At 63.4% G+C, this 13,637-nt stretch overlaps 1 protein-coding gene across 1 annotated transcript; it reads left to right on the forward strand.

The window, feature by feature from the left end:
- Nucleotides 1-346: 346 nt before the first annotated feature.
- Nucleotides 347-11,886, forward strand: SIPA1 (signal-induced proliferation-associated 1). Its single transcript, XM_032357323.1, has 16 exons — nt 347-454; nt 2,820-3,582; nt 4,219-4,346; nt 4,431-4,607; nt 6,523-6,697; nt 7,380-7,483; nt 7,743-7,900; nt 7,981-8,596; nt 8,890-9,164; nt 10,096-10,317; nt 10,435-10,546; nt 10,643-10,751; nt 10,844-10,945; nt 11,040-11,094; nt 11,317-11,395; nt 11,491-11,886. Exons 2-16 carry the CDS (start codon nt 2,907-2,909, stop codon nt 11,635-11,637), a joined length of 3,135 nt encoding a protein of 1,044 aa, XP_032213214.1. The 5' UTR covers nt 347-454; nt 2,820-2,906; the 3' UTR covers nt 11,638-11,886.
- The last annotated feature ends 1,751 nt before the right edge of the window (nt 11,887-13,637 follow it).

Below are 13,637 nucleotides of genomic sequence, written 5' to 3' on the forward strand. Positions count from 1 at the left end.
GTTTTAAGAATGAGAGCGTGTGTAGAGCAGGGTTCAGTGCTTAGTGAGTGCTCTTAAATAGTCGCAGTTTCTGGGCACCTGCCTGGTGGGGTGGAGGAGGGCAAGGGCACAGGGGACCCAAGGAACCCTGCTGTAGCCCTCCCAGGTGGTCTGGAAAGCAGGCACACTATTCTGCGTTTCTCAGCTGAGGCTGGAGGCCCAACAGCAGGGCCGGACTGGGCCGGGATCGGTTTGGGTGCTCCGACCCAGCGCCAACCTTACCGACCCAGGGCCTCCAGTCCCCGCCCTCTGAACTTCCCGCCGCAGACTGCTCCCAGGCTGGGCCCACCCCCTCCGCGGCGGTCCCGCCCCCCCCACATGGCCCCGCCCCCAGGCGGAGCCAGCGCCCGAGCAGTAGCAGGAGAGGCAGCGGGACCCCAGCGCGGGAGGCGGCCACCAGGCGGGAGCCCCAGAGGTACCGGCGGGAGCGGGGGAGTGGAAGCACCGCGGTCGGGCCGGACAGGGGGAAAGGTGGCTTGGCGTGGGCCCGGGTGGTGTGTATGTGGAAGGGGGATCCTTGCCGCGTTCGCTGCCTGCACCCTCCTAACCTCCGTCCGGGCTCCGGTCCGAGTCAGCACGTCCAGTCCCCTGCGTCCGGCCGGCTGGCGGCCCCCACTCTCCTCTGCGTGACGGGCCGGCCCGCCCGGCCAGTGTGAGGGCGATTGGATGCGGCGGCCCCCGACTCCTCTGGGCGGCGCTGGCGACTGCCCTTGCTGCCGGCCGTGTGCGGGGCTCCCCCTGTCCTGGGGCTCCCCTGATATTGGGACGGCCTCCTCCCCAGCCTTTGCACACCGCCCCCCAGTCTGAGGTCTGGCCTGGGAGGAAACATCTGTCGCGCCCCCTGGCAGCAGAAATGGGGTCATGACCTCCAGATGTGCTGGGAAGCGTCCAGCGCCTCCTCCTGGGGCAGCCAGGCCTTCCGGATCTGTGGGGGCGGGGCCGGCCCTCTCCCCCCAGTGACACAGGCTGCAAGGAATGTCCCGGCCTCAATGGACCCTGTGTGAAGCTGCCGGGTGGGGGGCAGAGCCCAAGAACACCCCCGAAGGCAGGGCCAGAGCCCAGCCTTGGGCCAGAACAAGAGGCAGCCCATGGGCTGTGCACGCACACATACACAGAGCTCAGCCCACACGTAACAGGGGCATACACAGCTCCCCTCTCATGTCCCCTCCTGTCCCCTCCCGCCCCAACACACACATCACAGCCCAGGCCCGAGAGCTTGGCACATGGACCAAAGGCCTGCCTCACCACCACATACTTAACACATGGCCGGCTTCACACTCTCGAACCTCCTTTCAGTCTCCCAGTGGTGTTGGGAAAGGGCAGAAGGGGTAACCTCATTTTGGAGATGAGAGGACAGGCTCAGCCTCGGTGTCAGACATTGTCTAGGAGAAACTATGGGAGGAGGCACCCCGAGCTTGGAGGCCTACCCTTGCAGGGTCCTGGAGCTGTGGATGAGGGCTGCACGGAACCCCTGCCCCTGCCCTGTCCCAGCCCAGCCACACACAGCATCACTGGAGGATGGACCAAGACCTGCCAGCAGTTGTCTGTGTTGCCAGTGGAGGGTCCCATATGCCTGCCCTGCCTGCCCACACCAACCTGGGTCCACTTGGGGCGGCCCCCCTTCCCCAACTTTCTCACACCACCCTTTGCACCTGCCCTTGGGTCTCCACACATTTCCGCATTTAGCAGGTCCCTGGTGCCTTGGGTGTCTCAGTCTTACATCCTGTGAGACTTTGAGCCTCAGCCCAACCCCCATTCACCTCACACCTACACATACAGGGACAGTTGTGGGCAGGTACCGCACTGTTTAGGCCTGGGAGATTGGCAGACCCGGGTTCAAATCCTAGCTGTAATGTGGGATTATGTCAGGCAAAGAGCCTCCCTTTATCTGGACCTCAGTTTGAGCATTTGTCACATGGGGCTCAGACTCCCCTGTCAGCATCAGGTAGGCAGAGGTCCCATGGTCCCAGTTCCTGCAAGGGGGCTCCATCTGTGTGACTCCTTCCCCTGCCCCCCAGGCATGGCCACAGTCTCCTGCAGAGAGTGAGCCTGGTTGGGCCTGTCCTTCAAGCTGGGGTGATGGATCCCATGACTGGGCTGGTGTGACCCCAGCACCTTCCTCAGGATATGGGGCTGGGCAGGGGGCTGGGCTCAGAGTTGGGGCCACTTCCTGTACTGAAGGAAGTGCTCCTGCGTTTCTGTTGCCCTGCCAGTGCCCCCGGGCACCCCTGTGTCCTTGAGGTGTTGAGGCCATGAGAGCCAGGACATTGAGACCCAGCTTCTGGGTGCTCAGCTCCTCAGGGACCCTGGAGGAAGTGGGAGGGGCAGGGAGGAAGGTCTCTGGGGACAGGACGTCCTCCCTTTGTCAAGTGGGCCGGACTCAGACACCAGTGGCCCCATGGGTTTCCCGTCCCAGGCGGGACAAACCCATCTGTCCAGCTGGGCCAGGACTTGGTAGGGACCCTCATTCTGGGCCCAGGCCAAAGCCAAGGTGTGTGAGTAGGAACTGAGGGACCCTGGCAGCCTTGGTGCTGCCCGGGTTCCAAGCCCCCAGGGCCAAGACTGGGACAGCCCAGCCCCTGGCCCTGACCAGTGCTTAGCTTCAGGAGGGGGCTGGAAACCTCAGCCTAAGGCAGACAAGGAAGTGGCCAGGAAAGCGGAAGCGGCTTTGATGGTCGCGGAGGGGGCCGGAAGCCAACCCGCGTGGTAGAGGACCAGGCTGGGGGCCTGGGTTCCTGTTTTCTCCCCAGGCCCCTCTGAGCAGACCCCTCCTCCCTCAGGGCAGGAACTGGCCTGCTGCCCGGGCACCAACCCCCGTGCCCGCCAATGCGACCCGTTCCCCGGAGAGCCAGGCCCACAGCACGCCCATGTGGGCCGGCGGCGGCGTGGGGAGCCCTCGGCGGGGCGCGGCCCCTGCACCCACGGATGACCTCTTTGCGCGCAAGCTGCGCCAGCCGGCACGGCCCCCGCTGACACCGCACACCTTCGAGCCAAGGCCAGCCCGCGGCCCGCTCCTGCGCAGCGGCAGCGATGCGGGCGAGGCCCGGCCCCCCACACCAGCCAGCCCGCGTGCCCGTGCCCACAGCCACGAGGAGGCCAGCCGCCCTGCCGCGGGCCCCACCCGGCTCTTCACTGACCCGCTGGCCCTGCTGGGGCTGCCGGCCGAGGAGCCGGAGCCCGCCTTTCCGCCAGTGCCTGAGCCCCACTGGTTTGCCCACTATGACGTGCAGAGTCTCCTCTTTGACTGGGCTCCAAAGCCGCGGGGGACAGGGGGCCACGCGGAGGCCACCTCTGGGACTCCGGCCTCTGCTGAGGACCGCTCTGCGGGCTCGGACCTGCTGCTTGAAGCGCCTGGCTTTGTGAGTGAGCTTGGGGGTGAGGGCGAGCTGGGCCTGGGTGGACCCGTGCCCCCACCCGTGCCCCCTGCACTGCCCAACGCCGCCGTGTCCGTCCTGGAGGAGCCACAGAACCGAACTTCAGCCTACAGCCTGGAGCACGCAGACCTGGGCGCCGGCTACTACCGCAAGTACTTCTACGGCAAAGGTAAGGGGAGGGCTGCCTGGCCGGGCGGCAGTCCCTGTCACCTGGGGAGCACAGTAGGGCTCACGAGTTGTCCCTTCCCTGTTAAGTTCCTGGCCATATGAAGGATCGTGCTCTGCCTCTGGGGCCCAAACCGCCCTGCGGAGCCGAGCTTTAACCACGTTCCTAAGGCCTTTGGCCGCCATCTGATTCGTCCTCCTACCCCTCCGGGCTTGGGGGAGATTTCCCATCAACATTTCTGTGAGGTGGAAACAGGTCTGAGAACCTCTGTACCCTTGTGGGAAACTTGTTCCTTCACATCAGCGGCCAGAAGGGAGGGCCGCTTACATCCTGCCGCGGAACATGGGCGTGGCGCGCGGGGCCTTGCAGGACGTAGACCTGGAAGCAGGCAGGCATTGGCCCTCTGCGTCGGGGGCAAGGCTGCTGTGGGCGGAGCCTCCGAGGGGGCGGGGAAGAGGGCCGAGCATCAGGGAGGCCGCACGAATAGAGATTTGGCCTTGTAGGATGTAGGCGGGGCAGCGGAGGGAGGGGGCCTTAGTCTAGGGTCTGCACTACGAGGTGCGATGCGGCGTGGGCGGGGCTTCGAGATGGGCGGGGGCGGGACCGGTCATCCACGGCCCGGGCCCCGCTCCCCACCAGAACATCAGAACTTCTTCGGACTGGACGAGGTGCTGGGCCCGGTGGCAGTGAGCCTGCGGAGGGAAGAGAAGGAAAGCAGCGGAGGGGGCACTCTGCACAGCTACCGCATCATCGTGCGGACCACACAGGTGGGCGGGGGTCCTGGGATCCGATCGCGCATTGCCTCCTTGAAAACCTGTATGAATTCTGAGGTCCGTACATCCCCTCCTCAGCTCCGGACCCTCCGAGGCACCATCTCGGAAGATGCGCTGCCGCCGGGGCCCCCACGGGGCCTGTCCCCTAGGAAGCTTCTGGAACACGTGGCTCCGCGGCTGAGCCCGACCTGCCTGCGCCTGGGCTCAGCTTCACCAAAGGTGCCACGCACGCTGCTCACGCTGGATGAGCAAGTGGTGAGTGGCCGGCGGGGCCCCCACTCGGACCCCAACCCAACAGCTACATACACCTGGTCAGAATCCAGCCTGTCCAGCTCCCAGCGACCCAGCCTTGACCCTGATCCGGGCCAGACGGTGACCCGGGAGAGCTGGCCTTTCAGAGAGGGCAGCAGAGTTCATCCAGAACCTTGCCTCTCAAAGTAAAGTTTGTAGACCAGCAGCAACATCCACATTATCTGGGAGCTAGTTAGAAATGCAGATTTGGGGGCCCTATACTCCGCCTCTGGTCTGCTGAATCAGAGGCTGTACTTTAAGAAGGTCCGGAATTAATTCCTATGTACGTTTCAGCTGAGAAGCACTGGTCTGACCATCCCCTCCCCTTCCTGCACACAGCTGTCATTCCCATTCTCTGTGCACTTGGCCAGCAAGGTGCTGCGTAGTCTCCTCTCAGTGCGGGGTGCTTACTCCTTGGGGCTGCCTATCCCACTATGGGGCAGTGGAAGTCCCTCCCTAGCCTGTGCTGAAAGCTGCCCGCTGGCTCTGATTCTCCTCCTCTGTGTCATTCAATCTGTCAGCCACTCAACAAACATTTCCTCAACCTTGGTGCCAGGCCCCAGAGTGGACGCTGGAGACATGTCCAGACCAGGTGCTGTCTCTGAGTAGCTCACAGCCAGCAGGGGGAAAGAGCGAGAGACTGACCCACAGGGAATCATGAGGGACTGTGGAGCAGTGAAAGGGGAGTGTTGAAGGCTCCATGGGGCACGAAGTTTGTTTTGACAGCCCTGCCTTGGCCGGGGGTTTAGTGTCATGGTAGAAATGTAAGCGTTTAAGTCAGGAAAATCAGGCATTTTCTGGGAAGAAGGAACAACTTGTGTGAAAGCTTAGAGACTGAGAGCAGGTCACACTGGGGTCCTGTAGGGAGTTCTGTGTGGCTGGAGTCGTGCTTGGGGAGAAGGGGTGGGGGGGAAGGCTTGCATTTGGTGGTGGGGGCACTGGGGAGCCATGGAAAGATATGAGAGGTAGAGCCTCTGGCTGGAGTATGGGGACCAGACTGGAGGGTCAGGGAGGCCAGGCCAAAGGCTGTTGCAGTCATCCAGGCCACACCCGGCGGAGAGTATGTGTGGAGCTCAGAAGAGAGGTTGGGGCTGGACGCAGAGACTGGAGTGTGTTTCCATGGAGACAGCTGTTGCAGTCACTGAGGTTGAAGACCATGGGTGGAGAAGAGGCCCAGACCAGGGCAGGTGGGGTCGCTAGGGTCTCAGGCAACATGAAGTTTAGTTGTTCAAGTGCCTGCTGTGGTATGACCGTGCCAGGACGAAGCCATGCCTGTGGGCTGTCAGGGGAAGCTGGGGTGGAAGCGGGGCTGCAGGGGTTCCGAGGGACCCACTCAAAGTGGGGCCTGTGGGTATAGACAAGTTTCATATGAAGAAAGGAGGCCTGAGCTGGAGGGGCCCGAGAACCTTGACCTTGGCACGATTAACCCCCGATGGGAGGAAGCTAAAGGAGCCAGGGGCAGGGCAAGCGAAGGTGGTGCAGATCTCAAGGCCTCCAGAGGCTGGGCTGGGGGTGCCTGGGATTTGAGGGAGGGGAGGCCAGGCTAACCTTGAGATAAGGAGGAGAACAATGGGGGCGTTTATTGGGATGAAGCACGCTCTGCCTGGGTCTTCTCCACGAACCACCTCCTCTCTCTCAAGGGGTCACTCGAGAACCAGCGCCCCTCCGGGTCCCTTCCCACGTGTGACTTCTCCCGGCCACTGGCAGCAGGACCTACCGAACCTCTTAGAAGACCCAGAGGCGGCTTAGGGAGGGTGGGGCTCAGGGCCACATGTAGGGACAGCCCGGCCCCCGGGTCATTCCCCAAGACCCAGGTGGGGGGACCCCAGAGACTGAGACCTGGGCCTTCCATCTGTTCCCCCTCCCCCCAACCCGGCAGCTGAGCTTCCAGCGCAAGGTGGGCGTCCTGTACTGCCGCGCGGGCCAGGCCTCGGAGGAGGACATGTACAACAACCGCGAGGCAGGACCTGCCTTCCTGCAGTTCCTCACCCTGCTGGGCGACGTGGTGCGGCTCAAAGGCTTTGAGAGCTACAGGGCCCAACTGGACACCAAAAGTGAGGTCCTGGGGGGCTGGGGAGTGGGGGGCAGACAGCCTTTGGCGGGAACCAGCTGCCTTGTCACTTCTCTACCCCATGCTGGCCTGGGCCCAGGCTCGGGGTTGCAGAGTTCTTTGGGTAGGCTGAGGATACAGGCCAGGGGCTGTGGGGGCCAAGCGAGCCATAGGCTGGAAGGAGGGACTAGGATCGTCCCCCGAGGCCCTGACGTCCTACCATCTGAGCTGGGGCCAAGGGGGTGTGCGGGCACCATGCCCCCCACCACACACATAGTCCGCCAGCCCAGCTTCCTGGGGAGCGCGCCTGCTTCTCTGGTTGGAAGTGTCCCAGGGGCCATCATGGAGCACCAGTCTTGCCTCCCACTCTCAGCTGCTCCCCACATGCTGGTGCCTGGGCTGACATCTGTCCTCTCCCGGGACATCCACCCCCGCCTCCCTCATAGCGGCCCATTCCTCCTTTCGGTCTTCATTCTGTCTCAGCCCGCCTGCCTGGAGCCTGGAGCCTGTGGGGGAAGGGGAAGGGAGCAGCCAAAGCTGAGGCCCCTAGAGCTCATGGCCCGTGGCGGGAAGGGGTTGTCCACCTGCAGGCTGGGGACAGAGGAGCTCCAGACCGCAGGCAGGGATGGCAAGTTCAAGAAGATTCCCTTTCCTCTCCCTCTGTGTCCCCAATTCCCTGGCCGCAGCGGATTCCACGGGCACGCACTCCCTCTACACCACCTACCAGGACCACGAGATCATGTTCCACGTGTCCACGATGCTGCCTTACACCCCCAATAACCAGCAGCAGGTGTGAGGGGGCTAGCTTGGGGGGGGCTAGCCAAGAGCCTCTGGGGACCCCTGCAGCGGTGTTGTGTGGGCGGAGGCATTTGAGCCTTGGCCTGGCTTCTCTTGAGCCTTAACAATCTTCCCCAGAGGCAAACACCCAGACCTTGACCAGGGGCAGATGGGGGGGGGGGCGCTGACGCCCAGGCTCTGGCCTGACTGCATGTGGAGGGGCTTGGAGGACAGACAGGTCCCGCTTACACCCCCCACCGTCCAACTCCCAGCTCCTGCGGAAACGCCACATCGGCAACGACATCGTGACCATCGTGTTCCAGGAGCCCGGCAGCAAGCCCTTCTCCCCGACCACCATCCGCTCACACTTCCAGCACGTGTTCCTGGTGGTGCGGGCTGACGCGCCCTGCACTCCACACACCTCGTACAGGTGGGTGCCCGGAGGGTCTCAGTTCTGCCGATGTCAGGGGGCCTCCCGGTTGCCCCTGACTCCCGCCTCCCTCCCCTCAGGGTGGCCGTGAGCCGCACCCAGGACACCCCGGCCTTTGGACCAGCTCTGCCCCCGGGCGGAGGCCCCTTCGCGGCCAACTCCGACTTCCGCGCCTTCCTGCTGGCCAAGGCGCTCAACGGCGAGCAGGCAGCGGGCCACGCACGCCAGTTCCACGCCATGGCCACGCGGACGCGTCAGCAGTACCTGCAGGACCTGGCCACCAACGAGGTGACCACCACGTCGCTGGACTCGGCTTCGCGCTTCGGCCTGCCCTCCCTGGGCGGGAGGCGGCGGGCGCCCCCTCGGGGCCCGGGCGCCGAGCTGCAGGCGGCGGGGGCGCTGGTGTGGGGCGTGCGCGCGGCGCCCGGAGCGCGGGGCGCGGCTGGGGCCGGGGTCGAGGCCGGAGGTCCCGACGACGCCGAGGTGCCCTGCCTGCTGGGCATCTCGGCCGAGGCGCTGGTACTCGTGGCGCCGCGCGACGGTCGCGTGGTCTTCAACTGCGCCTGTCGCGACGTGCTGGCCTGGACCTTCTCGGAGCAGCGGCTCGACCTGTACTACGGTCGCGGGGAGGCGATCACGCTGCGGTTCGACGGGTCCCCCGGCCAAGCCGTAGGCGAGGTCGTGGCGCGCCTGCAGGTGAGGCCCGGGAGTCAGGGCAGTCTCCCCGCCGGGTCCCCCCAGCGCCTCCGAGGGCCGAGTGGGCGGTGGAACCCCTCGCTCCCGCCGCCTCTCCCGTGAAAGGGGAAACCTCTGGCGCTTGGCAAAGCTGGAACTGGGGGGTCCTTGGGCGGGTGGCTTGCGCTGTCTGAGCCCCAGACCCTGGGTCCGCGGGGTGGGTGCGGGAAGGTCCGGGCGGCCCCGGGGGCGGGGGCGGGGGTGGCGCCGGGGCGGTCCCCTCTCTCCCCCGCTCATGCCCCGCCTCGCCCCAGCTGGTGAGCCGCGGCTGCGAGAGCCGCGAGCTGGCGCTGCCCCGCGACGGCCAAGGCCGCCTGGGCTTCGAGGTGGACGCCGAGGGCTTCATCACGCACGTGGAGCGCTTCACATTTGCCGAGACGGCGGGGCTGCGGCCGGGGGCGCGCCTGCTGCGCGTGTGTGGCCAGACGCTGCCCACGCTGGGCTCCGAGGCCGCCGCCCAGCTCCTGCGCTCGGCGCCCAAGGTCTGCGTCACCGTCCTGCCCCCCGACGAGAGCGGCCGGCCCCGCAGGTCAGGCCCGGGACGCGGGGAGGCGGGAGGACCCGGCCGCTGGCCACCTCGGAGCCCGGGCCTCCCGGGTGGCCGTTAGCATTTCCCAGAGAGTACCTAACCTTGAGGCAGGCTCTCCTCGAGAGACTCTATCTCTTAATCCCTGGGAGTCACATATGCAGTGTGAAGCCAATTAAACAGGCTGTTTTCACTGCTCGGGATCCAACAATCAGTTCCATCTTTTTTTTTTTTTTTTTTTTTTAAGGATCATCCAAGACACATACATGCTATTGATTAATTGCTGCCTTAGCCAGGATATGCGAACTTTTTCTGTAAAGGGCCAGATAATAAATATTTAGGTTTTCTGGGCCATCTGGTCTCTGCTGCAGGTACACAGCTCTGCTGCAGCACAAAAGCATCCGTAGACGATTGGTAAATGCATGAGTTTTCTTTATTCCGCTAAAACTTTGTGGGCACTGAAGTTCGAATTTTCTTGATTTTCACGTGCCATGAAATATTCTTTGGATTTCTTTCAATGGTTTAACAATGTAAAACCCACTCTCACACAGGAGTACAAGAACAGTCACATCTGCTGAAACAGAAAAAGGCACACGGGTTGGATTTGGTTCACGAGCAGTAGGTTTTCGATCTCCACGCTAAGTGATTTACTTGTGTTAGTATTTAAGGCCTCACAGCAAGCTGTGGACCAGTACTGTTAACCCCATTTCACAGATGGAGAAATCGGTGTTCCGAGCAAGTTGCCCGGGATACGCAGGGGCAGCACTGGGGCCGGAAAAATGGCCAGCAGTCAGGCAAACAGTTTTCATTGTTAGGGAGTTTGGAGAGCTCGCCTCCTGGAAGTGAGCCTCAGCGACAGCTGGGAGTGGGCTTGGAGATGGAGGACACTGGGGACGGGCCGCTCCTGCCTGACACTGCCCACTCCTCCCTGCAGGAGCTTTTCGGAGCTGTACACGCTATCTCTGCAGGAGCCCAGCCGGCGGGGGCCCCCGGAGCCGGTGCAGGAGGAGGCCCCAGGGGTGGTGACCCTGCTGCCCACCACGAAGCAGCTGCTGCAATTGTGCCTGCACGATGGTGGCAGTCCCACAGGGCCTGGGGATCTGGCCGAAGAGAGGACTGAGTTCCTGCACAGCCAGCACTCACCGTCCCCCCGCAGGTGCCCCCTCTCAGCCTTCCCTCCTCTCTAGGCGCAGTGAGGCTGGACCGGTGTGGTCCTGAAAGCAGGGGCCGTGGGGTGCAGCTTCCCTTGCTGAGCTGTCCCTGCTCTCCCCAGTTCCCTGTCAGACGAGGCCCCGGTCCTGCCCAACACCACCCCGGACCTCCTCCTGGCCACCACGGCCAAGCCGGCAGCACCCAGTACTGGCAGACAGACACCCCCCACCCAGGTGAGCAGAAACAAGGCTCTGAAGCCTGAAGCACGGGGCTGGGCACAATGGTGGTGGTGGACGTCTGTGCATCCATACCCATTCACACCCCCCCAGGATGGGCCTAGCAGCCCCAGTGGTGGTGAGGACAGGGTCGACCCGGCCCCAGAGCTGAGAGCCTCCTTCCTGCCGCGAACCTTGTCTCTGCGGAACTCCATCAGCAAAAGTGAGTCTAGGGCAAGGTGGGTGGGGGTGGGGGTGGGGCTCAGAGCGGCTGGCTTGGGCTTCCCTGGCTGAGCCACCTCCTTGTGTCCACAGTCATGTCGGAGGCAGGCAGTGAGACCCTGGAAGATGAGTGGCAGTCCATCTCAGAGATCGCCTCCACTTGCAACACCATCCTGCAGTCACTGTCCCGGGAGGGTGAGGCCACCAGGGCGCTGGGGCTGGAGCCGGGATAGGGTGGGGCTTTCTCCGTTTACCTCCCTGCCCACACGATCCCTGTGTCCGCCCACAGGACAGCCCATCCCGGAGAATGGAGATGGCAAGGGAATGCCAAAGGCCGATGCTGAGTAAGCCTCCCGGTGCCGGACCTAGTCCCTTCACTGTGCGCGTGGGACCACTGTCGGTGCCCATGCACGAGAACTAAGCCTTGTCCCAGGCAGGGCTCTGCTTTTCCAGACATAGAAGTCTGCGAACACAGGAACTGGGCCTGTCCCATTGAAGTGGGTTGGGGGGGCAGGCAGAGGTGCTCCTGCCTGCCTGGTCCTGTGACCTGACCCCTCTGTCCTCAGGCCAGAACCCGGGAGCCTGTCCGAGAAGGTTTCTCACCTGGAGGCCACACTCAGGAAGCTGCAGGAGGACCTGGAGAAGGTGACAGTGTGGGTGGGCTGGGGGTCAGCAGGGAGTGTACAGGGCTGCCCTGGGCAAGGAGCCAGCGTCGTGACACCTGCCTCCCCCCACCCCAGGAGAGGGCCGACAGGGCAGCCCTGGAGGAGGAGGTCCGGAGCCTGCGGCACAACAACCGGAGGCTTCAGGCTGAGTCGGAGAGCGCTGCCACCCGCTTGCTCCTGGCATCCAAGCAGCTGGGCACACCCACCACTGATCTGGACTGAGCCGACTGTCTGGTCCAGCCTCAGCCTGGCTGGGGACCTGCTGGCTACAGCTCAGGCCCTTCAGGGCACCTGGGGCACAGTGGGGTCCCTGGGCCCTCCTCAGGAACTCTCCCTGCGCTCAGAGGCGCATCTTAGCACTGCCCCACTCCCCCTCCCGGAATTTGGTGGTGAAGTCCCCCTTACCCTGTCCCTGTTTGTAAATATTCTGTGGAGAAAAGGGGACTTCAGGGAGTAAAGAAGCCACTACTATTTGTGTCTGTGCGGGTGTTCCTGACATGACAGGGGAAGGGGGTTTGTCCCCAGAGTCTCCAGCCAGGTTCCCGGGACCACTTAGAAGGACAGGCCTTTGGACCATTGGCCCAGGTTAGGCTGGCACTCACTGAGGCGTTCTCTGAAGCTAGGCCACCCCTTGGCTTCTCGCTCACAAACATTTATTTGGTCTGTTGGGAAGCAGATGTTCACACCCCACCCCTACTCTGCTTTGTCTTGGGAGCCGGCCCAGCCTGCCACTTGCCCTGGAACCAGACCTGAGGGAAGGAGATCAGGGGCAGAAGGGACAGAAGTGGACCGCAGGGCAGGGGGAGGGATGGAGTTCTAGGGATCAACGAGAGCCTGACTATGCCCGGATGTAAAGGCCCTCTCACTTTTCAAGGTGCTGCCCCCCAAGGCAGGCCGCACCTCCTTTCCCTAGGTAGGTTGGCGCTCCCTTGACCCTAAATGGTGATCGTATGACCCTGGGAAAGCCAAGGGAGAGGCGTGGCCTGGCTGGGAGGACTAGGGCTCATTCCTTCCCCGGGGTACTCAGGCTGCGCACACTGCTAAGCCAACCGCTTCCCCTGCTCCGTACCCTTCTCAGCCCTCCGCGTGTCTCCGGCGGTTCGCCCTAGCCCCGCCCCCGGTGCTGGGGTTCCATCAAGCCCCGCCTCTCCGGGTGCTACCCCTCGGGTTCGCAGGGGTCCTGACCTGGCAACCGCGCTCGGGACCGCCCCTTGCACTTGGCCTGATCCCTGAGTGGCCCACCTGCTTCGGGCCCCACCCCTGGCTCCGCCCCCTGGGCCAGAGGCTGGAGCGCAGGTTCAACTCTCCAGATGCTGTCTGGTACCCCGACGTGCCGCACCCGCTGGGGTCGTCCTCGCAGCCACAGTCCATCGGCGTGTGCAGCCAGGGTCTGTTGTTCCCAGGGGACGCGCTGGCTTTTGCTGCAGGCCCCACCGATAACCCACAGGCGTCTGCCTTCGCCTCCCGCAGCAGCCCGAAGCCAGAATTTAGCCGCCGCCGACTCCCCGGGGTTTCCCCGCAGCGCATCGCCCGCCCCCGCCTCCGCCCCTTGCAGAATGCTCTTTGTGCGCCTGCGCACTTGAGAAGGCAGGGTCTTGCGGGCCAAGGCCTTTCACGAACACTGCTTTACTGCGCCTGCGTCGGGCTAAACCGGAAGTACGTCCAGCTCCCTCTCTTGGGGCTGTGGCCTAGCTTTTGTTTAGGCTTCCCTGGACTGCAGACTTTTTTCTTTGGCCCTCGCAGAACAGGATGTCAAAGCAAAGGCCTCTACCCAGAATCTCCTCTTCCCCAGCAAATGCAAACTCTCCCTTAACCATCCAAGAGATGAAATTCAAACCTCTTTGTCCAGTGTCCTTGGTCTTTTATAGCCTGACTCCATCAAATCTTTCCAGCATGGTCTCTCTTACCCTCCTCACTCTTGAACGGTGGTAAATGCTCTGTAAACACCCTACTCTGTTGATCTAAGACCTAAAGCTGATACAGCCTCTGTGACACCACCCTTCCTGAAACTACTCCATTCCCACAACCGGTGGGCCCTACCCGCCTCTCCCCGGGCTGGGACAGCACCCGCATTAGCTGCCTGCTGTCATGTCCTGGGCATTTCATTCCTGAGGCCATCCTCAGACTGCCAGCTTCCGGACGGCCATGTAAATATTCATCCAGTTCTAGATCACTCATGTCCAGCAAGGTGTGCTGTTTGCTGAAAGAAGGGAAATCTCCAG

This window comes from Mustela erminea, chromosome 9 (assembly GCF_009829155.1).
Source record: "Mustela erminea isolate mMusErm1 chromosome 9, mMusErm1.Pri, whole genome shotgun sequence".
NCBI lineage: Eukaryota > Metazoa > Chordata > Mammalia > Carnivora > Mustelidae > Mustela > Mustela erminea.